Source organism: Agelaius phoeniceus, chromosome 22 (genome assembly GCF_051311805.1).
Source record: "Agelaius phoeniceus isolate bAgePho1 chromosome 22, bAgePho1.hap1, whole genome shotgun sequence".
Classification (NCBI taxonomy): Eukaryota; Metazoa; Chordata; class Aves; order Passeriformes; family Icteridae; genus Agelaius; species Agelaius phoeniceus.
In genome coordinates, this window is record NC_135286.1 from 2,985,335 (window position 1) to 3,012,485 (window position 27,151).

At 54.5% G+C, this 27,151-nt stretch overlaps 1 protein-coding gene across 1 annotated transcript; it reads left to right on the forward strand.

Moving 5' to 3' along the window:
• Positions 1-5,312: 5,312 nt before the first annotated feature.
• TFAP2E (transcription factor AP-2 epsilon) lies at positions 5,313-26,198 on the forward strand. The gene is made up of 7 exons (XM_054648361.2): positions 5,313-5,339; positions 5,458-5,904; positions 6,205-6,256; positions 21,513-21,741; positions 21,950-22,068; positions 25,154-25,295; positions 25,910-26,198. Exons 1-7 carry the CDS (start codon positions 5,313-5,315, stop codon positions 26,196-26,198), a joined length of 1,305 nt encoding a protein of 434 aa, XP_054504336.1.
• The last annotated feature ends 953 nt before the right edge of the window (positions 26,199-27,151 follow it).

Sequence of the window (27,151 nt, forward strand, 5' to 3'; positions counted from 1 at the left end):
CTCCTCAGTGCTGGGATTTCTTTCTGCCCAGGGCCCTGACAGGATCCTTGCTTCACCCGTTCATATGGTCACAGTAAGCCCTGCAGGTTTTCACCTTATTTTCTCTGAGTCCTGCACATATTAGTAACTACACATAGAACTCTGAAAAAGGCAGGAATGGGAAAAACTTCATTACTTACTGGTAGCACTGGGAATAGCTCCTTGTGACTTGAAGATGCTGTGCTGCCAGATGATCCCCCAGTTCATATCCTCCACTGGTACCATCATCCCAAGTTCACACCTAAAAAACCTCCCCAGCACCACTTGCTTTGCCTGTTTTGCCCCATCAAACACCTGCCCAAAGTACATCCATGGGATTTTCTATTTCCTCCCTCTCACTGCCAGGATGGGATGCAGAGGGAGAGATTTCCATTCTTGCAATGTGAAGGATTCAGTCTGCCTCTGCTCCATTTAGGGTGTGGGAGCCAAAATGAGTGAACTCCCCCTTGCTGATTCCCTGCAGACCAAAGAACGTCTTGCTTTACAGAAGAGAAAGGCCACATGCACCGTGGAGTAAACCTCTTGTAGCACCGGCTTTCCGGCTTGGCCTTGCAGCTCTTGGGTACCGCGCTGTCCCGAGGGCATTTCCCAGAAGGAGCGGCCGCTGCTGGGGCTGCTGAGGCTGAGGCTGATCGGGGCGGCTCTCCCTGCTCCCGCTTTTCCACCAGGTGTCAGCCGAGGAGTTCTCTGGGCGCTGCTGCCTCGCCGGGACCGGCTCTGTTGCCAGCCCGAGGCGCTGATCAGAACTCATTGGAGGGGGCTGTGAATCGTCTGATCAAGGGAAAATCAAGCACGAAGCTGCCTCAAAAGGAGGGCTGGCTCTGGGTGTATTCCTGCTTTACACTGTGTTTTTGGCTCGCTGCTTTATTAGAGCGAGTGCCTTACACAACTGGAGAGGAGGCTGCTGCTCAGGGAAAGTATCTTCAGATCTTTTCAGCTCAGCCCTGAGCAGCCAGTGCAAGTTGGAACAAAGGCAGGTGCTGCCAGCAGAGCAGTGCGAGCCAAACCAGCAAATGAGCCTCCTGGCCTTAGAAAAGAGCAGAACTTTGTGGAGCTGGGCTGGGAGAGGCTCCTCAGCCTGCCAGGAACACATCCCTGCACCACAGGGACACAGCAGCAGGAAAAGCTGGGAATACAATGCAGTGTCAGAAAAACACCCAAACCCTGAAAGCCTTTACCTTCAAGTGCTCCCAGTCCTGTATGCTCTCTTGCCTCTGGTCAGGGGTGTGGGCTTCCCATTAATGACAGCCACTAATTAGTGCTAATGAGAGATATGACCTGTATCACCAGGAGGATGTTCCACTATCCCAGTGCACTGCTGGGCTTGCTGTGGGCAGCTGATCTGGTTTGGCCATGGTTCATTCCCGTGGGCAGTGGTTGGAGCTCCAACACCTGACCAGAGATCCAGCCTGAGCCCACAGTTCCAGCACTAGCACAGTCCTAACCCAGAGGCCTTTGGCTACTGCTCTTTAATTCCCTGAGAGGCTACCTGGGAGCAAACAGAGAGCCCAGAAGGTTTTCCAGTTTTATCCTTCCCCATCTTAGGGAGTGGGTTTGGCCACCAGCAGGTGCCTGGAGAGGAGCATCTGCACCTCATTCTCACACTCCTTGGTGTAAGGTCCCCTCAAGTGTGAGCAGAACCATCTGTGCCCTGCCAGAGCTGGACCCTCCCTGGGACCCTGATATCTTGTCATGCATTTGTTTCCTTGCATGAAACAAAACGTGCTCCTCATGAGCCCCTCACAGCTCTGAGCTGACAATGGAAGGGGTGAGACACCCACGTGGCTCTGGGATGTTACCAGGCTGAATGCCAGTGGAGATGGCAGAGCTCCTTGAGCAGTATCATTGCTCTCTTGTCCCAGGGCACTTTCCAAACATTCCTGGACAGAGCACCCCCAAAAAGGCTGTTTTGCCTCCCCAAGACTGAGTGCTAACAACATGAGCACTGCATGTTCAGGAGGGGAGGGCACTGGAGCTGTTGGAAGCCTCGTGCCACGTGGGCACCTCCTCTGGCTCCATGTGTGCCAGTCCACAGGCCCCAGCACGCCCGGCTGGCCCAGCCCACGCGAGGGAGATGCTGCCCTGGCAGCCTGGCCAAGGCTTCAAAGGCTGCAGGATGTCCTCAGCCACCCCGAGCTCTGCAAGCCCAACCACAGGTTCTGCCTCTGGCAGCTGGCATCCACAGGCAGTGGTGATCTGGTGCCAGAGAGGTGGATGTGGCATCATCTAACATCCCCTCTCTGCCAGTGTTTGAGATCCCAGCACAGAGTGGGATTGCAGCCAGCAACACCCAAAGCAAACTGTGCTTTATCTCCCGGTGCATTTCCAGCACCAGGACAAGCTCTCCAGGAGCAAGATGATTGTTCACTGTGCTCCAACAAGATGGACATGGCCCCAGAGGAGCAGATCCACATTCTGCTTCTCTTTGGCAGCTTAAATGTCATAATGCCATTGCAAACCTGACCATGGTATGCGTTATCTTACAGCATTTATTCATGTCACCCCAAAAGCCCTAGCAATAAAATTAAATATTTCATAAGGTTGTTATTTGGCTGCTGTGCTGCCAGAACCCAGGGCAGCCCCCTCCTTCCTGCCATGAGATGTAGCAGGGGTGGCACAGCTGTCCTTAAACAGGGATGCTAAAAAGCAGGTAGCAAGGAGCTGTGTTTGAGCCTCCAGTGCTCAGGTGATCCCAGCAATTGTCCTGGCCAGGTTGAACCAGTATAAAGCCAGGCAGCTGCTGGGAGAGTACACTGACAACCCCTTGTGTGACAGTCCTGGGCCCTGCCTGGGACCTCAGGACAGCAAAAAGTGAATAATTGTTCATCATGGTTTAATGAGTGCCTCCTGTCCATGAGAGGCCCAGGGGTTTGGTTTGCCCTCATCATCAGACAGGTGCTGTACAGAGGGTCTGGGGCACTGAAGGACTCAGGTGGGTCTTGGTCATCTTGCAAGGACAATTCTGCTTCTTGTAGGGCTCTGAGGGTGCTGCTGGGCAGGGCACCAGGGCTGGGAAGGTGCTGATTGTGTTCCCAGAGAAGGTGAGAGAAGGTGCCAGGGCAGGGGAGCTCCTGGGGGTTCCCTAAAGCCCAGAGTCTGTTGCAAGGTCCCTTTTCTCCTTCCTGAGCACTGCTGTGTTGTACTGGGGAGGGCAACCCCCCCACAGCCCTACAGCCCCACAGCTCCAGGCTGGCCTGGCCCTGCCCCAGCCTGATGTGTTCCCATGACCCCAGTTTCCCCAGCATGTTCTGTGAGGGGCAGTGGGACAGCTCTGCCTTTTGTTTTTCCTTCCCTTTGTCTGTCAGTGTTGCAGGTTTCCTCTGCTCCGTCTCATTTTTGGGTGGAAACACAGCTTCCCTCCAAGCTGCTGCAAGGGACCATTCTCCTGCTTGCCTGCTGTCCTGTGCAGGCTGACTCACAGCCCTTCCTGCCTGGATTTTGCACAGTTTCACCTCTTTCAGATGAATAAAGACTCGACATTATACGCACTAGACGAGCAAGGGACATTAAGAATGAACTGGAACATAACTGCAAAATACAGCATGTCCAATCCAATTTTTCCTAGCAAATGAAATGGATCTGGTGGAAAATAAATACAGAACTTCCAGGAGCAGCGTCCTTGAAGAGCATTTGAGGGGGATGAAGAGATTTGAATGGATCAACCCTCTATACCTCTTCATATCCCTCCTCCCACCCTTAAATGCCATCTTTAACAGAAATAAATTAGAATAAACGATCAGCCCATGCCTCCTAAAGACAGGTGGCAGGGTAATATTAAAAGAAATGAATAAAAATTCATTTAATGAGCATTGTTAATTAAACCTGGAAATCAAAGAGGTCTGAGTTGTGGGAATTCAGAGGAAAAATGAAAATGAAGGGAGCTGTAGCTCGGGGCAGGAAGAGTGGAATTAAATTAACTGCAGTGTGGGGCTGTGTTTGTTGATGTCGATCACACAGCGCGGCGTGCTGCAGCTGGGGGTGAAGGGTTTGTGCTCTGCTCCACGTTAAACACGCGCTGCCAATGGAAGGTCCCGCCCTGCGGGTGGCACGGTGAGGCCGCTGGGACCCGCGGTGACACAGCCCGGCCACGGCGCCCGGGGGCCGCGGGAGCTGTCACCGTGTGTCCGGTGCCGCCAGCGTGTGCCGGGCTGTGAGCGGCCCAGGGTGTGCGTGTGCCCGTGGGGATGGATGGGCATCGCCGCTCGGCCGTGGGACCCGCGTGGCCGTGATATCGGGGAGGGGGGGATGGCACTGGGGTCACTCAGTGCCGCTGGCAGGACCTTCCTTCCCTGGCCGGCTCGCCCCGCTGGTGTCCGGTGCCCGGTGCCGCGCTCAGGGACCCGGTGTTGCGGGCCCGCCTCGTCCTGCCCCGGAGGGAGGGCTCAAACAGAGAGTGAGGGAGGGATGGGGAGGCGGAGGGAGGGACGGAGAGGCGGAGGGAGGGATGGAGGAGGGCGGAGAGGCAGGCACGCTGCCCGTCGGTGCTCCCCGTTTCCCCCTGGCTCTGTTGCACCCGGCGCCCGTCCTCCCGTCCGTCTCCTCGGGCTGGGAGCCAGACCCGGAGCATCCCCAGCCAATTCTCGCTGTCCCCAGTCCGGGATGCAGCTCCCCGCTCCCCGTCGGGGAGGAGGGTGAAGCGCCCCGGGAGGAGCCCCGAGCTCTCCCGGCAGGACCGGCCCCGGGCCCCGCTCCTGCCGCGCTCCCGGGAGGTCGCAGCTGCCGCCGGGGCCCTCGCAGCGCTCCCGGAGGGGCCCCGCACCCGGCTCGGGCTAATAAAGTCAAACCGTAGAGCATCGCCGCAGCCCCGCAGCCCGCCCGCACTCTGGGGCTCTCCCGACCCTCGGGGCTTGCTCCGCAGCAGGACTCTCAGGCCAGGGGACCCGGGGTGGCACCGCGGGGAGGGTGTGCTGGACCGGGGAGCGGGGACCGGGGCCGCCCGACGGCGCGGGGGTAGCACCAGCCACGCTCCCAGGGGCCGGCGGGTGCCCCTCGCCCCCCGCCCCGGCCGCCTCCCGCCGCCGTCCCGCCGCGCCCGCTGTCGGGAGCCGTCGGGGCCCCGCGGGAGCGGGCGGCGCGTCCCCGTCCCCGCGCTCTGACGCGCGCTCCCGGGGCGGCGGGCGCGCCCCCGCCGCTATAACTGGCGTGCATGGAGTCGGGGCCGGCGCAGAGGAGCGGGCGGGCGATGGGAGACGCCGCTCCGGCGGGATAGAGGGGCGGAGACGGGGGCACCCCCGGGGCCCGGCCCGCCCGGGGCTTGCCGCGGGCCCGCACCGATGCTTGTGCACAGCTACCCGGGCATGGTGAGTGCGGGACGAGCACGCGTGGGGAGGGACGGGACGGGACGGGACGGGACGGGGGGTCGGGGACTGGGGCCGGGGGTCCGTGCCCGCCTCACCGCCGCTGTTTTCGCCGCCGCAGGACCGAGCCGAGGGGCTGCCCGGGGCGCCGGCCGGGGCCCGCCTGCCGCAGCTGCCCTCGCTCAACCAGGCGCCCTATGGCTCGGCGCCGCCGCTCTGCCACACGCCCGCCGCCGACTTCCAGCCGCCCTACTTCCCCCCGCCGTACCCGCAGCCGCCGTTGCCCTACCCGCAGGGCCAGGAGCCCGCTTACCCTCACCTGGCGGACCCGTACGCGGCGCTCAGCCCTCTGCACCAGCACCAGCAGCCAGCCTGGCCCCCGCAGCGCGGCCGGCAGGACGAGCCGGGGCTGCTCTCGCAGACCCACCGAGCCCTGGGGCTCGACCCTCGCCGCGAGTACCCCGCCGTGCCCCGCCTGCTCCACGGGCTGCCCGACGGCGGCCACGGCCTCGCCGACGGCCCGCTGGGCCTCCACGGCCTCGGCCACCACGGCCTCGAGGACATCCAGGTACGGGGAGACGGCGGGAGCACCGGGAGGGTGCCCGGGGTGGGTTGGTTGTCCGGGGACGGGGCCAGATCCCTCTGCCTGTGCGACCGAGGATTCCAGGCCGGGACGAGTCGGGCCCCACGGCGTCCGTACCCCCGGGCAAACAGAAACACCGGGCCGGGGATTCCCATTACTGGGGCTCGGTCGTGTCCTCAGAATTCCCTCTGGCCGGGGGCAGCGGGGGGATCGGGCCGTCCCCGCGCCGCCGGCAGCCGGTGCCCGGGGCCGGCTGACGGCTCTTCCTTCCCTCGGTGCTTTCAGGCCGTGGACGACGGCGGGATGAACCTGCTCGATCAGTCCGTGATCAAGAAAGGTAAGAAAAGCGCGGCGGCTCAGCGGAAAGCGGCACCGGACCGGGCCCCGCTCCTGCCCTCGGGTCCCCCCGCGTCCGCCCTCCCGCGGGGCTGCTCCCCGCCCGTCGGGAAGGGCTCGCTGCTGTCCCTGGCGAGACTGAAACGAAAGCGGCGGGTCCCGGCGGGCCAGCGCGCCCACCCGCCCCCGGCCCACCGCTCTCCCTCGGGCGGTACCACGGCCGCTCCTTCCCGGTACCGAAGGGCCCGGACGGGCGGACGCTGCTGTCGGGGAGCCCTGGGGCCCACCCCGCCGGCGGCCGCGTACGGTTTGCGTGGAAAGCCCGGGGATGCCCCGGCGGCGCTCGGCGGCAGCTCCCGGTGCTCCGGTGCCGCCGTCCCCGGTCGGATCCCCGCGCCCGGCGGCGGGGGAGGCAGCGCGGGCCGCGAACCGCTTCACACCGCGACGGATCGGGCCCGTTCGGCGGGACCGGTACCGAGGGCAAGGACGCGTTTAACGGAGACGAGAAGTGGCGCGGCTCTGGGGCCGGTGCTGCCTGTCCCGCAGCCCCATCTCGGCAATATGCGGGTCTGCGGAGACCCCCCCACCTCTGCCGCTCCAGAACCGGGGCTTCGCTCCGGGACCAGAGGGGAGGCGATGCCTTTTCCTCCGGGACCGGCGTGGGGATCGGGGCTGCGGGCAGAGGTCCCGCTCGACCCCCGAGATCTCCCGCGTCCGGTTCTGCCCCGCACCCTGACCAGTCCCCCACATCCCAAGGAACCGGTGGGTAAAACAGCTCAACTCCCTAAAATATTCTGTACTAAATTTTCCGCCGGGCCGTTGTGAGAGCGATGAGAGGGGCTCGGGAGCGTCCGGTTTGGTTCTCGGGGCGATCTCTACTATGGAATATTCCAGCGCTGCTCTTGGCTTCTCCCCGCGATTTTTTACAGAATTTTGTGCATGGGGAGGATGCGTTTAACCAGAACGGAACCGCAGCCACGGGGACGGCTCGGTAACGTGGGCCGGTGGGTGCTGCAGCCCCGCAGTCCCGGTGCTGGTCCGGGCCGTAGCCGATCCCCGGTAACTGCATGAAAAACCTCCCGTTCGTGCTGTTCTTCCCCAGCTGCCGCCGGTCGTTTCGGGGGGAGCGGCGCCCCGGTGCGCCGCATCCCCTTTCCCTAGAAAAGGCCATTCTAGGAACACGCGGCTGCCAGCGGGACATTAATGACCCGCATTAATTGAGCTTTAATCAGAATGCTGGAGAGGCGTTTCATTAAACATTCGGGAGTGAGGAATGGTCGCAAGAAGCTGAGGGGTGCGTGAGCCGGCACCGACCTTACCTCCGTGGCTTGGGCAGGGCAGGAGCGCCCCGGAACGCTCGGGAAATATCCCGGAGTGGGAATGTTAGTCTGGAAGTTCGCTTAGAGTTATAGTGGTTCAGTGAGGTTTTTCCCCTCCTTTTTCCAAAAGCGCCTTTACTTAGATTTTTTTGTCTTCTATCGGAAGGATTTGTCGTTGTTTAGTGCCTGGTTTTTGCCCTTGGAAATTCTCTAGTTCCCTAGTCTTGGAAAGAAAAATTTAAAAAAAGAAAAAAGAAAGGAAAAATAAAATTAAAATATCTCTGGCTAAAGGCAGAAATGGTGCAAAAAGCTCGACCGCAGCCCCTGTGCTCACGGACACTTTTTCTTCCACGCCCGTTCTTGTCTGGAAATTTTAATATTTTTTAAAATATTAATATCTCTTTTCCGTCCCTGTTTTTGCCCTCTTTATTATTATTTTAATTTTCTCTTTTATTATTGCTGTGTTTGGAGAGCGCAGCTCCGAGTTTGCTGGGGAAATCGATAAATCCAAAGCCACGAGCGTGTGTGCGGGGGGAGCTGGGCAGCCCCGCTGGAAGCGGCGGGACGGAGCCACCGGGGCTCCCGGGAGCGGCGGCAGCACCGGGGGCTCTGTCCCGGCCCCGCTCCGTCACCCGCGCCGCTGTCAGGGATCGGGAGAACGGCATCCGGAGCCGATGGCCGCGCTCCTCTTTCCCTGCCCCTGGAAGCTCCCAAACGGGCGAGTTCAGCTCTAAAGAAATCGGAGGAATTATGGAAGCCGCAGCCGGGGATCCCGGATCAAACGCCTCTGCCCTCCACACGGCCCGGGGAATAAATTCCTTTACATTCGGCTTTATTTAATTTTTTAGAATGTATAAAATGTGGCTCTGGCAGCTTTGAGCTGTGTTCTGGAGCCCAGCGTGGCCAGAGCCGAGCCCGGGCCCCCGCGGGTGAATGACACCCCAGGAAAAATAAAATTAAATTAAAGCCATGTGAGGCAGCTCCCGGCGGGTTCCGGGCAGAAAGAGCCGGAGGGAGCGGCTGGGCAGCAGGGCTCGAGAACCCCCTCTCTGAAGGGAGCGAGGTTAAACTTAAAAAGCGCAGTTTTGTCCTAAATCGCACCGAGATCCCAAACGCCGATTAATCCTGGAATTCCTGACGGAATGGCCGTCGGACACAAACCTGATAGAAATCTTTGCGTGTGGAAACAGATTTATCCCGTCTAATTAGTTAGCCTGATACTATTGTCCCGGTTCAACAAAATATTAATCACCTGCCCCAGATCCCCAAACCTCCCTTTTAACTCCCGTCCTTGGAGTCGCATTTCGTCCCCGGTCAGAAAGAGCCCGGAACGGGCGGGAAGAGCCCGCAGCCCCGCGCTGTCCCCGCAGCCTCTCCTCTCCCGTATCCCGGGATTTCGGGGCCATCCCCGCTGAACGGGGGTCACTGCCGATGTCCCCCAGCCCGCCGAGGGGAAGATGCTGCCCCCGGAGCCCCGGAGCGCTGTGTGGGAGCATCACTGACAGCGTGTCTGTTTTCCCTCCTTTTCCTTCTCAACTAAACTTCCAGCCGTTAATATAATTCCAGGGATTTTGTGGGCATGTCGGAAATGCGGTGCATTGCCACCCTATCCCCTCCGAGTGTTTTCCCCAGCCCGCAGCGCTCCGGCTCCTTGGGTGCAGGTAACCCCGAATGAAACCAGTGGAGAGGAAAAGCGGGGATTCACCCCAGAAAGGGCTCGGGGACCGCCCCGGGACCCCCATCCCGCATCGCGGCGGGGGCAGCCGGGTCCCGGCAGCGGGTGCAGCCCAGGGAGGCAGATCCGGGCTGGGAACAGGCGTTCAAATACCCCTTTCCACCGCTGCCCTCGGGACTGGTTCTGGTTCGTTATCGCCGTGGTGATCCCTAGGGCTGGAGGCGCCGGGTGATGAAGGGCGCCGAGAAATCCCGGGTGAAGGGTCCGGTTCGGTTGTGGGGTGCGGTGTGTGAGCTGGGATTTCACTTGGAGCAGGGAGAGATGTGATAGCTCTGAAAAACAGACGATGAGTTTTTCCCCCGTGATGTCGTGACAAATGGGGTGATAGATTTCGTTTGGGAATAAATGGATAAAATCTTGGATAGGACAGCAGAGCATTGATGAATATCTTGTACCCCTATTTGTTCATTCTCCTTTTTTCCCAGCAGTATTTCAGAAATTGTTTCCTTTGCCTTTCTTTTGTTGTTGTTTTGTTTGTGGTTGAGTTATTATAATTATTATTAGTAGTATTAGTATTAGTATTACTTTCCCTTCCAAGCATTTATATAAGACCAGGAAATATTAGACTGAGAAACATTAAAATTAGCTCTGAAAAAGTTTAGTTGGGGCTCTGGCTGCTTTAGTCTACAGCAGCTCAGGAATTTTCTGCTCCACTCACCTGCTGCCCTGATGTTTGGATGCCCAGGTCAGCTGCCAAGGTCTGGCTGTGAGACCCCCCCAGACATAAAACTGGGGATTCAGCAAGTCCCGAGCTCCTGGTGCAGGGTGCGACCTTCTGGTTATGAAATCAAGCATTTAGGTCGTTGTGCTCAGTAGCAAAAAATCCTGCAGCTTGGTTGTAAAATAAGGAGGGGTTTTATTGCTTTCACATCCTTTTGGGATCAGCAGAAAGCTTCTGGGAGAGCCTTTTTATTACAAAGAAAAATACGAATCTCTTTCCCTGGCACCTGGGGACACGCTGGGGTGCGGGAGCAGCCCTGGGTCCTGCTGGAGGTGGGCAGGAGAGAGCTGGGGCCCTGTGGCAGAAGGAGCAGGGTGAGCCACAGGGGCTGGTGCACCCGCTCGCGGGCACGAGTTTTGGCTGTGGCATTTTACAACCTGGAGTAGAGACAGAGCAGGGTGTGACCAGCGTGGGCTCACCCTGGCACCCAGGCACGCACAGCGCGCGTCCCCAGCTCCGTGCTGGGGCAGTGGGACCTGCTCCTGCCACTGCCCCTTGTGTTTGTGGATCTGGTGCTGCCACTGTCCCTTGTTTTTATGGATCTGGTGCTGCCACTGTCCCTCATTTCTGTGGATCTGGTCCTGGCTGCTGCTGCCTTCCCTCATGTTTGTGACTTGTTCCAGTTTCCATCCGAGGCTTTTGAGCCGCTCCGAGGGGCAGTGCTAGCGTTTCTGCTCAGGAATGTGGACCTGTTTGGCTGGATACTGGACAGGCAGATGGAAAGCTGTGCCTCAGAGCCCACAGTCAGGAATATTGCAAGAAGTAGCTGTCACTACTAAGGAATGCAGCAGAGGAGGGAGATTAAGGACTGAGATCCTTAGATCCACTCGCCACCGCACGCGAGCTCCAGGTTTTGAAGCTTCTCAGCTTCTTCTCAAACTGGTGGGATTGAGGCACTGGCATGACGGCAGCAGTGCCATTTCTCCTTTGTTTTGGTGCAAGGAGGAACTGAGCTGTAAGAAATGTAAGAAGCCAGATGTGGCAGGGGGAAAAAAAAACCCTGAAAGAATGGTAGATTAGATAAACATCATTTCCTGTGACGAGCAAGGTAATAAATGAGGTCATCCTGTAAAACACCTGGGGCTGTGAAGACACAGCTTTTATAGGACTGTCCAGGGCCGTGGGTGGAGGTACTTGGCTTCCAGTCAGCTGCAGGGTGCTGGGCTCGCTGGGGAGCCCTCCCAGCTCTCTGCAGCTCCATCTGCGGCGGTAGTTTGCCTGAGTAGGAAAAGGGGCTCACCCGGGACAAGCCGGGTCTTGACTGGAAGTTTTGCTGCCTTAGTGGTGCTCATGAATGCTTTAAAGTTTCGACAAGCCCTCGCACACACAGGGAGATAGAGCAGCGTTCCTCAAAACACAGTCACACCTCCCGAGCCTGCCGCTTCTGCCTCGCGCGCTCACGGTGCGCGGCAGGAACACCTACTAATCAAACAGAGAAACTTGAAAGAAAGTTTTTACTCTGAACTGCATCCAGATCACCATTCCTCCATTAAAATTATATTTTTAATGTCCTATAATTGCACCAGGATAAGCCCAGGTGTGTGTTCATGTGAGATAACACACGCGGGTACTGGTGAAGGCGCTGGGCTTTGTCTCAACCTCCCCACTGCCTCCCAGGCATGTGTTATCTCCAAGTTTCATGTACCTTGTCATGACTTACTGTTTAATTAGATGTTTCTAAATGAATTTTTTTCTTTGTTTGAAATAAAGAGCAACTCTTAAAGGGTAGGTTCAGGAAAGCCAGCTTGGGTTGCTTTTTGGCATGTGGCTTGAGCCAAAGCAGCAGCACCTCTGCTCTGGGAGGAGAACCACAGGTGAGGCTTCTCCATGGATAGCACTGAGAGAGCAGCACAGACGTGTTGGGCTTGCTCTGGAGCACCTTCCCCTTCATTTTGGGGGCTGTTAGGTATCTTTGCAGTTTGGTGGCCACTGTCACATCACTACCCTGGCTCCCACAGGGGCTATTTCATCCACAGGTGGACTGGCAGCAGGACAGCCTTGGCCAGGTTGCACCAGTGGTGTTTGTCCCTGCAAAGGAAGTGGTGCCAAGATCTTAATTTGTGTGAGAGCACAGGTTCCTGCCTCACTGGGGTCCATCAGGACACACACCCAGGGCAGCACAGGCAAGACCCATAGGGACCCATCAATGTCACTCCAGACCAGGGTCACACTAAACCTGCAGCAGAGCAGAGGCAAACACAAACTATTCCTCCCAGTTTAATAATATTCCAAGATAGATGATCTCAGAAAAAAAATGTTTGCAATCTCTCTTAATTATTTGAAGAGCCTAAATGAGGTTCTCTGAAGTCCTAGACTAGCACTCTAACCACTAAACCATCCCACCCTTTCCTGTGTGATCCAGGGAATTACTCACTCTTGCTGTCCTTCCATTTGTTTGTTTATTTTAATTCTTAATGGAGGAACTAATTAGCAAATCTGGATGTGATGCTTGGAGCTTCTGCGTGCTCAGCTCTCGTCTCCCTGGCCTGTCCCCAGCCCAGCTCTGCTGTGCCTGGGTATTGCCTTCCCTTTGGTTGTGGTTTGGGGAGAAAGGGCAGAGAATGGGAGCGAGAGGGAATTGCTAGAAAAGAGCCCAAGGTGCCCATTGCAATTAAACAACCCCAAAACACAGCATGGCAGGAGCTTGGGGCTTGGAGCAGGACAAGGGGAGCTGGGAGCAGGTTCACCTTCGTGGCTTAAAAATCCATGGCAGTGTCTGCGGTGCGTGCTTGGGATTCCAGCCGGGCTGAGTCTCCCCACCCTCTATCTCAGGCATTTATTTGGCATCAGTCACCAGAGTGCCGAGGCGCCAGGGAGAGAGGGATTGGGTCAGCCCTGTTCCCTCCGGACTGGTCAGACAGGTCCCAGGGAGCAAGTGGTGTCCCCAGGGCTTCCTGGGAGCCCCAAAGTGGCCACAGGTGTGGGAGAAAGCAGAGCCACCCTCCCAGGGCTGGAGAGGTTCGAGCAGAGGATCTGACCGAGGGTGCTTTGGGAGGTTTCCAGCACAGGATCCCAGTTAGCAAGAGATGGGGTGGCCATTGAAAAACCATCATCAGAGGGTTTGTCGCAGCAATACACTGGTGCCAGCAACCCAGGGCATCCGAGCTAGGAAAAGGAAAAGCCTTTTTTGCTGTGACAGTGGGTGAGCAGTGCCTGTCCCCAGAGCAATCCCTGGCCAAGGGCAGCTCCGAGGAGCCGCTGAACCGAGAGATTCACGTTGCTGTGGTCAGACCCAGACTGAAACCCCGCCAGCTTGGCGGGCTGGCAGCGAGCTCAGTACGAAGGGAAGAATTTGTTCTGTTATTATTCAGTTCTAATCTTTGCTGGATGGTCTTTTGCCCTTCAACAACCTGAATAGATTTAACAAATTGACAGGAACATGGCAATGGCTTCCACGGGATCGGTCATCGCTCCCCGCGATGTCAGAGCTTTGCTCTCCTCTTTTAGATGATGGAGATCCCAACCACACAAATTCAGGTGCATCTGTAGGGAATACAGGGAAAAGCTGCCCTGCATGTTGTTGTGAAATGGATTAAACTGATTAAACACATAAAGAGCTCATAGACTGGGTGCCAAAGTGTTTGTGCTGCTAAAGGAGTGAATTTGGGGTGGTTGATGCTGCAGGCAGAGTTATGGAGTGTGTGGGGCTGGGAGCACTTGCTGCAGCACAGCCAGGGGTGACAATGGATGGGGAACTTCCCTTGGTGTCAGCATGGAGCAGTGTGGCTTAAATCCTCTGGCTCTCCAACCTCCCGTTTCTAAACCTGCTTGGTTTGTGCTGTGAAACATGAATTCTAAACGGGCAGAATTTGACTGAATTTTAAATAATTATTCAGTAATTGAACTGAAATTGAAATGGTTAATTTTCTAATGTAGATATAGAAGGGCATAGCTGCAGATTCAGAAAAAGTAATTTAGAATCAAGGGGGAAGGAAATAATGTGAATTACCAGATTAAACTGACTTCTCCAATGAAGTCGCTGCATCGGGGCAGTTTCCAACCAGCAGTGCAGGAAATATCTCCAAACACTTCGTCACTCAAAAGCAGAACCCAAATAATTTTCATTCATTCCCTTTAAAGGTTCAGACACCTGAGTTTTACTGTTTAGGGGGACATTTTAATCATTGATGTTTGGTGCCTTCCAGTGCAGTGTTTCTGCAGTTACTGCTCAGCCTGTGACATCAGGGTTCCCCAGACAGCAGAATAGAATGCACTCCATGAAATGAAGCATAGAAAGGAAACATGTGGGAGCTCACCACAAATTCATTGTGAGCAGTTCCCAAAAAACTGACAAACTATTCTGAACAGCAGCATATTTGAGGTCGAGTCATTCCTAAATGGTGAAGCAGAAAATGCATTAGCTGAAATTATCAATTGCAAAGCACTTTCTAGTCCCCTTCCCAAGTCCTGCAGAAGCTCAGGGGGCTGAGTAAATTTTAATATTATATCAGCTGGCCATTCCTATCAAAGCATGATGTACTCAGCAGGGACCATTCTTAACCAAGCCATTGTACCCATGGATTTGGGGGAGTCTGAACCTTCCTGCTCTGTAGATCCATCCCAAAGCTCCTCAGGAGACACCTGCAGTGACTCATGGTTGGGACTTCACTGGGTCAAACAGAGGTACAGAATGAAAAATGGAATTAATATCACATGGCAACTTCATATTTCTTTCCCAACCTGATGAATGGATTTGCATGGGAAACAAAATGTTAAATATGGGAGTTTTGCATAGGCATGGGACCTCTCCTGATCAGCTTTCTCATGGGAATAGATTGAGGCTGTATCCCTGCTCTCCTCTGAGGGTCCGAGATTCATTTCCCTATCAGAGCTCAGCGATCTCGAAAAGCCACAGATAAAACCAAGATTCTTTCCATCCTTCCATTTGAAAAGGCCGATGATGGTGGTTCCTAGAGAGGCTCTTTGACAGGGGGACTTGGTTCAGGTTGTGCATTCGAGATAAAGAGAATACCTGTATAATCCCCTCTGGGAAGAGAGGATAATTACAGAGTGTGCGTTTGAAATACAGCTGATGGCTCTGACCTCCTTCCCTGGACCATCAATAAATACCTCTCTGCTGAAACACCAGGAAATTGGTGCAGCTGAACTCTGCAGCACCTCCTCCCTGAAAAAGGGCTTTTAAAGGGACGGCAGGAGCAGCTGCCCTGGCTCACACCCACATCCAGATATTTTTTTATATATGTATCTCCATCTTATAATTTACATCAGAGACATTCAAACGAAGGTTAGATGAGCTCGCTGACAGCTCTTCCCGGAAGACAGCAGCAATCCCTCCCCTCTCTGCAGCGTTTTCCTCGGGGGCTGCACACAAACATCCATAGCCGGGACCCGGAGCGGGTCCGAGCAGCGGCACCCCCGGCCAGGGAACAAACCGGGGCTGTCACCGCTGCACCTGCAGAGCCGTGGAACCAAAACCTCGGCACCTGCGGCAGGTTCGGAGGGTGCAGGTGTGCGGGGCACGGCTCAGCTCTGCCCCGCAGCGATGCCCGAGGTAGCCGAGCCTCCCTGGAAAGGGACGGGGGGCTCAGCGGCTTTGGTGGGGGCTGGAGACAGAGCTGCTGTGCCTGAAGATGAGCGATTGCTTTGTCCCAGGTTGTCTCCTAAGGCGATTCACTGCTAGCTCTTTAAAATGCAACCTCAACAGTAGCACACTCCCACTTTTAAAGGGATGTCGCAATAAAAGCTCCGATATTCAGGGATTCCGCCTTACCGAGGAAGAGAATTTACCTGCAGTGTATCTGGAGAGAGAAGAAAACAGACTTGTAAGACGGGCAGCGATTTGCATGTTCCCTCTGGACCCGTTTTTCCCCTTACAGCACCCAGAGCTCCAGCTGGAAATGGAACAGAACAAATAACACCACGAAAAGCAACTCAATTCCCAAGTACCACAATTTTTCCTGCTAACAGATAATTTTGCAAGCGAGCAGCGCATTTCTCCTATGGAAACGACTCTGTACTTCTGTATTTTTCTCTTTTTGTAGGAAAGTTTCTTTTCCCTTAAACCCAGAAATCGATGTTTTGCTGCCAGCCCTGAGCACGGACACCGGCTCCCGCAGCTCCGCGCACCGAAGACTGAGCCGGGCTGCAGCTGCACCTTTTCCACCGAACATTTACATTTCAAAGTGCCCATTTCCAGGAATCACAATGGTAATTTCACCCACAGACTTCGGTGAACAAATATGAGGAAGGAGAAGGAATGACGGAGCATCCTCAGCCCGGACCGTGCAGAAGAGGGAGGATGAGGAAGAGGAGGCGCAGGGCTGCGTGCTGGATTTCACTGGGCAAAAGCAGGAAATTCTCCAAGGTTTTCTAGGTGAAAGCCTTTGAAGAATGGGTTTGTTTTGCTCCTTCTTTTTACCTCTTAAACTTAAAAGCCAAAGGACCTACCTCTGCAAGCCAGAAGTGGCAGAAACTTTGTGCTTTCCTTTGGGACACTTTGAAGGAGTGAGGCTCCTTATTCCATTCTCTGGATTCATAGCTGAGCAATCCATTCAGCCGAGCTTTTATCTTTCTCCCAGCTGTCTCCTGAAAACCCTCAGGGAGACAAAGCTGTGCCATCCCATCCCATGGGCTGCAGCACCCTGGAGGTGTGGGACTCCTGTTCATGGAATTGCCTTTCCTTTGCCTGTCTGCTCCAAGGGGCATCATCACATCCCATGCTCAGGGGCTGGACCAACTCCTCCTGGTGCATTCAGCACCCAAGGACTTCTCACCTGGAGAAATCTCCCACCAGAGATTACTTGGAAAGTTTTAATTGGGTGTCATAACATCCCTCCCAGGTAGACATTATTATATTATTATCTGCAATTTGTTGCTGGGGACAGTCAAGCCCAAACAGGGATAGTGACTTGTCCTGTGTCATAACACAATTTCATTCTGGCTGTGGCAGATACAAAGACATAACCCCAGGCAGGCAGGGTGCTCTCCAGCTCAGGGAAGTCAAGGGATGAAACCCTTGGTGTTTTTGGTCACCAGGACTTGTTTGAAATCACTCTCTACATCAGAGTTTTTTGAGCCACAGCAAATGAAGTTCTGGGGGTTCATCATCTGACAGTTACACCAGGGTAGGTTGTAAAGACAAACCAAAACTGACTCAACACAAAAGGCTCCTCTGATGGGAGATCACAAACCTTGAGGTTCACAGGGAAGATGAAGTCATGGGTACCCACTCCAAGCACAGAGGCAAGTGGCTCACTGGGAGTTTGTGTCTCTCCAGGGCTGCTCACACACACCTGGAATAGAACAGATTGCAAGTGGCACCTGCCCTGTGAGGTTCAAGGCTGCAGTGAGAGGCTGAGTCTGATGGAAAAGCTTCCTGTGAGGTGTACAGAAGAAATGAGGATCATTTCCCTCCCCACACTCAGCAAGATTCTGCTGCTGCCATGCTGCCCTTCTCCAAATCACCGCAGCACCAGGAGCCAAGATGATGTGGTGACAAACAGCTCGATTTCACAGCTTCCTACAGAAAATCCAGGGCTATGAAAACAGAGGCTGTAGGTAACCAGCCTGCAGCACAGCACTCCCCAACACTTGGGCAGCAGCTGAACCTGGATTGCTTACAAAAGCATTCCCACATGGAATTGCACACACACACATCATGCCCACGTACCTGAGCTCTGGTAAATCATTTAACTTGCTCTGTGCCTCAGTTTTCCCCAGCTGCACTAAGGAGCTGGCTTGAGTCAGGAGTGAGTTCATGGCTTTGGTGGCTGGAGCTGTACCAGCACTGGGCTGAGGATCAGCAATGTGTGAAGCCCTTTGAGGTCTGCCAGCATAACCTTATTCCAAAATCTGTTTTCCCTTTCAGATCTGACCCCTTTGGCCTGTGCCAGTGCTTACCTGTGTCCAGCCCACCTGCAGCATTCCCAGGGCAGGTCAAAATGCTTCCCAGGGGCTTCAGTTTTTGAAATCTGCAGCCAAGCTCGCCTAAATTTGCTGGTTTAGAAATAGCAGGATTAATCTGAATAAAAAACACTTCCATGGGAAAAACTGCCTCTCAGAAATGCCAGGCAGTTTAAGAAAAGGAGGAGGACAGAGTGAAGCAATCAAGCATCAATAAATAATAATTGATAAATAATAAGAACAGATAACAAAGAGGACCTTGCATTCCCCAGGAGTGCTTTGAGCAGTTATTTAAGGTCTAAGGTCTCCTTCTTCCCCTTTCTTTGGCTGAATCAACCCAAACTCCCACTTGTGCCCAGCCATTTGTAGCTTCCTGGGGTGGGCTGGGGTGACCCAGGGGTGCCCCATTCTGCTCACCAGGCGGGGCTGGAGCTGTGATTGCTTGGGCAGCAGCATCCAACCCTTCCTCATCAGCCTTTGTGGTGTGTTGGTGTGACACTGTGTGCACGAGCATCTCTGGGATGTGTTTCTGGGTTTCCACGGTCAGGAGTGGGACCCGACCCTGCCCGAGCTCCTGCCAGGGGGACGAGGGAGGGAGAGCCGGGTCCCTGTGGGAAAGGTGCTGTCCTACTCTGCCAAAAGCGGGTGTCTCCTATGGCCGATCCCGCAGGGGGGGTGACGAGTGCAGTGACACGGTGTGACATTTCCATCCCACACGGGCGGCCCTCAGGTCCTTGCTGTGCCCGGCTGCTCCTTCTCCCGGGCGCTGCAATCCCCGCTCACATCGGGGCTGTTCAGCGCCTCAGCCTCACCGTGCAGACCCTGGCTCTGCCCCGAGGGGTCTCTGCCCTGCACCGGAGCCGGGATGAGCCCTCGGCAGAGGCTGCGGGAGCAGCTCGGGGCTCGGCAGGCGCCGGGGGTCGGCGCTGGGGCGCGGGGCTGCCGGCCCGCACCGCTCTCATGCTTCCTTCTTGTCTGCAGGCTGGCTCAGGTGCTCCGATCACCTGCTGCTTGCGGGAGCGGGAAAGCAGCAACTGAAGATCGAGGGGGACTTTTGGTTTACTCAGATGACAAGAGACAATTTTGGTTCCCCAAAAGCCAAGGAAACAAAGCTGTCAGGCTTTAATGGTAGCTTGTCTCCCTCCTGCAGCATGTTTATGGGCAAACAAGCTGCAGATCAGACCAGGCAAACAGCAGCAGGTGAGGCTCAATAACAATAATTCGTGATTAATGGCGAATGTGGCTTTGTTTATTCTTGTTGTATCGAGGCAATGCTGTCTAATGGATGAAGCACTGCTGCAGGACTCCGGGGCCCGGCTCAGCTCCCAGCACCGCTGCCTGCTCCATGCCTCTCTCACATCCCCTGTGAGGGCACAAGCTCTACGTGACACAGCCACCCTGTCCCACACCTGCACGTGCCCAGATCAGAGGGCTGTGGCCTTGGCTGAGGCTTCGAGGCAGAAGAGCAATGCCAAAATCCACGCTCAGTGCTGGTGCCTGCCTGGTTTGCTTGTGGCACAGAGCTGGGCTGATCCAGCTGTGCTGGGCTTTGCCCTTCACAGCAGTCAGCTCCAGGGCACAGCTTTCCAGGGCTTTGTTTCTGACAGTAGCATCATTCCTAAAAGCTCCAGTGCGTGTTTCCCAAGTGTTGTGTCTCCATGCTGCACATCAACATCACCTGTGCCTCTCTGTCACTGCCTGTGGGGTGCCTGGCAAGCGCAGAGCTGTATCCCACCCTGGCTCTGGTGTTAAGTCACCCTGGTGCCAGCTGGGTTTGCCTCCTCCCCAGATGCTGTGTCCCATGGATGTGTGGTGAGGCACGAGCCCTCTCCCTCTCCCTGCATGGCTCTGTGTGTGCAGATCCCTGGCCGTGCATGCAGCTTGAGTGCAGCCATGGCATGATCACAGGCATGCACGGATGTACCCAAATATAATCCAGGTTACAGAGTGGATCAGTTACACGCAGCTCTTCACACCATGCTACAAGCAACACCTGCTCCCCAGGGGAGTCTGGTTTGGGGGTGGCCCCTTCTTCAGCAGAACCCCATCAATGAGACCCCGCAGGGCCTCACAGCTCAGCAGCACTGCACGGGTATTTGCAAACCACGCTCTGACTTTTGATTTTAAGGGATCCCCTCGAGACTAACCTAACCTGTTCTGGGACTGCGGAAGAAAGCTTTGAAGTTGCTCCTTCCTGGAAATAGTTCTGGTTTCCTACGTCTCAGGGGAAGTTCCTGTGTTTGTTCTGCCCTAGACCAGCCTCAGTCATGGCAAACACTGACCACAGCTGCCAACTCCAGCAGGGCACTGGTGCATCTCACCCTTGGCTCCCTGACTTTGTGCAAGTTTTGTGCTGGGAGGAAACTCCGTGTCCTTCAGCTCCTTTCCATTCATCCCTTAGTCTTAAAACATGAGTCATTTTTATGTAGCATGTGCTGATTTTTATTGCCATGCTAGAGAGTCGTTGAGCTGGATTTTCAATGTGCCGATTGTAAGCGCCCCCTCATAGGTCCAGTCCATGAACCCTCCCTGCTTAATCCTGGGGCTGCTGTTTCATTTTGGCCATATGTATTTCCTTTATAAACCCCGGCAGTCACTGCTGCATTACTTGCAGGAACCATCTGACTGTGGAACAGTCATTCCTGAGGAAGCACAAAGAATGCCAGGGCTGAAATGATCTTTGGATTCTTTCAAAACCTGCTTATTTTTCCCCCTGAGTTAAATTGGTATTAGTTTCAGAGCATAAAAACCAAAGAGATTTGGCACAAGTTTCACCCACAGTTTTAACTTACAAACCTTTATTTCATCTAGGAATGTTTCTTTTGGAATGACAAATGGGAAAACTGAGCCCCTTTGCCCCGGTGTCATGCCATAGGCCCAACAAGATGCTGCAGTTACCAGTGCCTGCCTAACTTTGTGTTAATTGACTTTTGCCCATTAAGCAAAGGGAAGTTTGTGCTGCATTAATTGGGTTTGATCTTGTCAAGCTTCCTTTAAGCCAGGGATGATGAAAGTTTAGGGCTGTGGCTATTTGTGGGGTTAATCCCAGAGCTGAAGGCAAAGGAACTCTTTCCCCTGGTTCCCGTGGGCACACAATGGAAGCAGAGCTCTGGGCCAGCCCAGCAGCTCCTGGGTTTGGGGCAGGGAATGGAGGAGGTTGATCCTGCCTGCTGGGATGCAGTGTGTGCTGGCACAGAGCTGGGCTGCAGCTGCAATCCCTGCAGAGGATTCGCATCCTGGCCAGCGGGACCAGCCACGTTTTGCCTGCCCATCCACCCCATGGAGGACCCAGGGGGACAGGGAGGGCAGCTGGCCACAGCTCCAGCCATCCACACCATGGACAATCCTCAGGAGACCAGCCCAAACCTTGGCTTTAATTACAGATGGGCTGGGAGCTGTGGGAATGCAGGCGAGGGCAGCGTCCAGGCTTCTTCCTTTCCTTCAACCTTTATTTAGTTTATTTTCATCACCCCACCTGGCTTCTCTCACTGAGGAAAATAAGGAACTAACGAGACATCCCAGCAGCAGTGCTGCTGCCTGGGAGGTGCTGGAGAGCTGCCTGGAGAGCCTGGGTCTCTCAGCCATGGTCTCCTCTTCTCTCCCTCTCCCTTGTCTCCAGTGCCCATCCCCTCGAAGGCCAACGGCACCACCATCTCCACGCTGTCCATGAACAAGGACGGCCTGATTGGAGGGGTCACCAATCCCAACGAGGTTTTCTGCTCCGTGCCCGGCCGCCTGTCTCTCCTCAGCTCCACCTCCAAGTACAAGGTGACGGTCGGGGAGGTGCAGAGGAGGCTCTCACCCCCCGAGTGTCTCAACGCCTCTCTCCTCGGCGGGGTCCTCCGCAGGTAAGCTGCCCCAAGAGCCCCAGGGTCTGTGTTCCAGCTCTTGCCTCAGATAAAGAGATGAGAAATTCTGGGGTGTGGTACATCAAGGAATAGTATTTTTACAGCTTTCTCTTCTGTCCTTGCAAACCTCAAAGCTTAAACTAGGATTATGGTTGTTTTAATATGAATTACGTCAAATTTATTTTCCCTCTTTGTTTTCTCGTCTCAGAGCCAAATCAAAAAATGGAGGTCGGTGTTTAAGGGAAAGATTAGAGAAAATTGGACTAAATCTACCTGCAGGAAGGCGCAAAGCTGCCAACGTCACCCTGCTCACATCCCTCGTGGAAGGTAAGGGTCCCTCCCTGCTCCTGTGGAGGGTGGAGTGCCAAAACTTGTATCCCCTTAATTTCCAGCTTCCCATAAACCAGAACTCTTAAAATATGGAGTGGTCACCACTGAATGAGCATGGCAATGTCCCTGTGTAAGCCTCCACACTGATTCATGAATGTGTCCTGCTAAATGGGCAGACTCTTGGGAAGGCACTGGGCAGAACACAAATGAAACCAAGACAGCAAATGTCCCAGAAAATGTCCAAGCGCATTTGCCCTGCCTTTGGTAGGAGGTTGGAACTGCATGATCTTTAAGGTTTTTTCCAAGCCAAACCATTCTAGTCTATGTTTCCATGTCTGTTTTCCAAAACTCAGCCATTTCTGTTAGATCAGGTGTGGCCCATGGAAAAGGGCTCCTCATGGATGCCAAGCAGGACTGTGAGCATCCTCCTGGCTGGAGCTCAGGGCATCCCTCATTTCTTTGAGCTGTTTTTAATAGTTGGGTCACAGAGACCAAACACAAAAAAAGCCTGAATAAAGCTGCCAAGAATTTCCCAGCCGCTCTGCAGCCCCGTGTGCCCACCTAAGGCACAGCTCAGGTGCTTCCAACCAGGCCATCCTTGGGCAGCATCCCAAGCTCAGGTCTGGGTGATGTCACCTGTAAAAGAAGGAAATGCCCACATCCAAGTCCTTCCCTGCTCCAGGAAATGAGTGAGACACCAAGGAGATGTCAAACTGCTCTGAGGTTTTGCAGGTGGAGCTCAGGTGTGGAGCAGCCACCCTCAGAGCTATGGAAAAGGTGCTGCCCTGGCAGGCAGAGCCTGCCCAGACATGTGAGGTGCCCCTGCCTAACTCGGTCACTTCCTCCCCTCTTACTTCTCTCCACCATGGAAATGATGATGCTGCCTCTGCATCCTGGGAGAAAAGCACACACGGGGATGCAAACAAATGGAATGACAGCTCTGCCTCCCTCTGAGCTCAGGAATCCATTGTGTCCCTGCTCAGCTCGGTGCGGGCAGCTGCCTTCGGATCCTGAATAGAAAATCATCTCCATTGTCGCCAGCAAATTAAATGACCCGCTTCATTAGGCGGAGGTTGTTACCCAGGGCAGTTGGTTGTGCTGAATGAAAGGCTGATTTCCATGAAAAGAAAAGAAAGAAAAGAATGAAGGAAAGAAAGGAAGGAAGAAATGTACAGTTTGATTTCAAGTGGCTGCTGATGTTTGGGTTCCTGCTTCCCAGCTCACAGTAAATAGGAGTGTGTTTGATGGATATAATTTCCTCCTGCTTGTAAGCATGATGGAACCAGGGGATGCTTCACCCAGAGGAAGCTGCTGCTGCACTGCCACCACCCAGCACACACAAACTGGTTTGTCCCCCTCTGCCCCAAACACGCTCTTTCCTGAACATTTGCCGTCTTGGTTTAATTTGTTTTCTCCCCTCTGCCTTCCTGAAGTCTAATTATTTAAAAGAGTCAATGGATGGGGTTTTGAGTGCTAATGAAATATTTTTTTGTTACACTGACCCACAGCCATTCATAGAGATGGGGAGGATGTTCCTGGAGAACTCAGGGAGCACCAGGTAGAAACAGCTCCCTTGGGCGCCCTCACCACGTACACCAAGCACTCGACCTCTCTTGGGCAAGTGCTCTGTGACAGCACCTCCAGCCTGGACCCAAGGGAGCAGCAGGGCTGTATTTCCACTCCAGAAACACCCCTAAGCTCTTGGGAGGAGGTTTGCCCTCAGCCAGGCTCTTGCTGCCCTCCTGCCCTCCATGGCCCTCTGTGCACTCTCCTGCAGCCTCTCCTCCTCAAGATCTGGCTCAATGTGTCTTTAACACTAAACCCAAAGTGTCCTGTTCCCCCTGGCACCTCTCTAATCCAGCATCCAAACTGCCTCTAAAAAACATTAAAATGTGCAGCCACTCACACACTCACGGAAGAAATAAATCCTGGCTCCAGCCCTGGCTCTGACATGAGGTCACTCAGCTCTCTTTTATTATCCCCGTATCAGTTTTTCAGCAGTTATTCCTTCCTGACTCTTTTTTTTTAAACACACAAATAACTGCAGTTCTGCAGTCTTTGGGTTTACCTTATTTGCTCTTTCTCTGGAGGAGGAAATGAAGTGGAAAGTACTGTTGTTGTGTGGAAAGCAGAGACACTTCCCTGTAACAGGGCTCCATAGACTGAGCTCGGGGAGCTGGGCAGGCTGGGATGGGATCTGGGTTAATGCTTTAGGATGGATGGCCTAATACATGTGAGCAGCAGGGGGGCAAGGCAAATTAGCTCTGCCTGCCCGACCGGGATTTCGGGTGTTGGGCATGATCAATGGCCATCAGCTCTGATTATTTCCACGGGACGCCTGGAGATGGATCAATCCCATCAATGGGTGGGCATTTCCAGGGGGTGATGGATACGCTGCCTGCACGTCCAGCCCGAGGGCCCTGTGGGGGATGTAACCCCCTTCCCCCTGTCCCTTCCTCCTGCCCCTTCCTCCTGCTCCTTCCTCCTGCCCCTTCCTCCTGCCCCTTCCCCCTGCCCCTTCCTCCTGCCCCTTCCTCCTGCCCCTTCCTCCTGCCCTGCCTTGTCCAGCAGTCCCAGGGCTGAGGTCACACTGTGACCCTCCAGTTTCTCTTTCAATCTCTTCTCAATTTGGAGAGGCCAAGCAGGAAACTTGGGATGAAGCAGGGAAAGATGCAGCAGGGGATGTTCCCAAGTAAGAAATACCTCTGCTATTCTTCCTTTTGCAGCAGATGCCCAGAGTCACTCCTCAGCCTGCTCCAAGGCCAGCACTGTCTTGATGCTCTTATAAAACGTAGTAAAGGAAGGACCCAGCTGCTGTTTAGAGCTGGCACTGGCTCATCTGGCCCACACAGACTCATTTACAGATGAGAATAAGAAACTCAGTGGTGTTTCTGCAGCAAGAGGTGAAGGTGGGGAGAGCTCTTGGGTGGCCACTGAGACAGGGAAGGGCCCCGGTCTCACCAGAACTGAGCCCCAACAGTTCTGAAGCTCTACAGGAGTTCCCAGCTCCCAGTTTCCAGTTCCCAGTTCCCTGTCCCGCTGGTGCTGGCACAGTGCTGATGTCCCTCTGTCCTGCTCTCAGGTGAAGCCATTCACCTGGCTCGGGATTTCGGCTACGTCTGCGAAACCGAGTTCCCAGCCAAGGCAGCAGCAGAGTACCTGTGCCGGCAGCACTCCGACCCCACGGAGCTGCACACCAGGAAAAACATGCTGCTGGCCACCAAGTGAGTACAGAGGGAAGGGGGCCACTGGGGCATTGGGGATCTGCAGCCTGGAAGGGCAGAATTAGCCCCCAAACTTTGCTTTTCTGTGGGGAAGAGATGGGCTCAGCATTAGCCCCCAGACTTTGCTCTTCTGTGGGGAAGAGATGGGCTCAGCATTAGCCCCCAAACATTGCTCTTCTGTGGGGAAGGAAGGTGTCCAGAAAGGGGACAGCCTGCACGGATTTGAGGGTTTGTTCTTGCATGGGAGAGGGTAACCCAGCCCTGGAGAGCATTTTGGTACTGCTGCATGTGCCCTTTCAAAGCTCTGGCTCCAGTTCTGCACTCAGGGGCTTTCCCCAGGCTGGAGCCAAAAACTCATCATGGGGAGGTGGTTGTTGAGGCAGAGAGCAGGAAAAGAACCCCAAAATACACCCAGAGGAGTTGTGGATGCCCCACACCTGAAAGCATTTAATGCTAGGTTGGATGAGGCTCTGAGCAGCCTGGTGTCCATGCCAGGGGGTTTGGAACTGGATGATCTTTCAGGTCCCTTCCAACCCAAACTGTTCTATTATTCCATGACTGTGTCTCCTGCAGCTCTCCACATGCTTTATAGTGACCAAACCTCTCTCTTTCAGGCAAATTTGCAAGGAGTTTGCAGACCTGATAGCCCAGGATCGCTCTCCGCTGGGGAACAGCCGCCCCTCGCTGATCCTGGAGCCCGGCGTGCAGAGCTGTTTGACCCATTTCAGCCTCATCACCCACGGCTTCGGGGGCCCGGCCATCTGTGCTGCCCTCACCGCCTTCCAGAACTACCTGGTGGAGTCCCTGAAGGGGCTGGATAAAATATTCATGAACAGCACGGGCAACGGGCACACGGCCGGGGACTCCAAAGCGTCAGACAAAGAGGCGAAGCATCGGAAATAACAAAATTAACAGCGCTGCCTCCCCCCGGGGAGCCTCCCCCGGGCACCAGAGGTGGCTCCAGGGAGAAGAAAGGTGACCCAGAGCACTGTTTTCTGAACTGCCGAGTTTGGACGTCATAAAGCAAACAAAGAAAAGACAGGGAAAAAAAGAAGATTTAAAGAATTTAAGAAGAAAGCAGTGCTAATGAACGTAGTGAGGTTGAGAGAAGCCAGGCTGATGGCTTTGGGGTTTTGCCTTTTTTTTTTTTTTTTTTGTAACGTGGATGCAGGAAGACAAGTCATGTGCAATTTGATTTTATTTTGCTTTTTTAAAAAAAAAAAAAAAAAAACATAGTGAAATCCTGGAATTTGTTCCAAGTGAAAAAAACTGAGAGGAAAGAGCGAAAGCCTCATCAGTGCAAGACCCAGAGCAGGAGCAGCCGAGGGCAGGGGGATGGAGCCCTGGCTCTACCTGGATTTATCTGCTGGTTTTGAGGCAAACACCCAGGAAACCTTCCCATTTCCCCACCCAGAGCCCAGCCCCGACACCAGGCCAAGGAAAACCGCTGGCAGAACTGCTGTGGATTTAAAGCAGGTCCAGGCTTTGTTTACAGCTTCAGACTGAGACTCACTGTGGATTTTCCTGTGGGCTGAGGAGCCCCAAAGCCACGGCACGAGGGAGGAACAACCACGCAGCCAATGGGTCCCAGGGCAGGACCGAGGGGAGTCCCCCCGACTGCTGCCCTCCTGGCTGGGGATAAGGCAGGTGAAGTTAAACCCAGGACTAAACAAAACTCCACAACCCACAGATAACAGCACACAAGTTTCTAAATTTAGTAGTAATAATAATAATAATAATAATAATAATAATAATAAATAAAGCACAAGGAGCAGAACTTGAACCAGGCCAAACGGAACTCTTCTAAATCTGTATATATTTATTTATGTGTAATTAAAATCTGAAAGTTTTAAAAT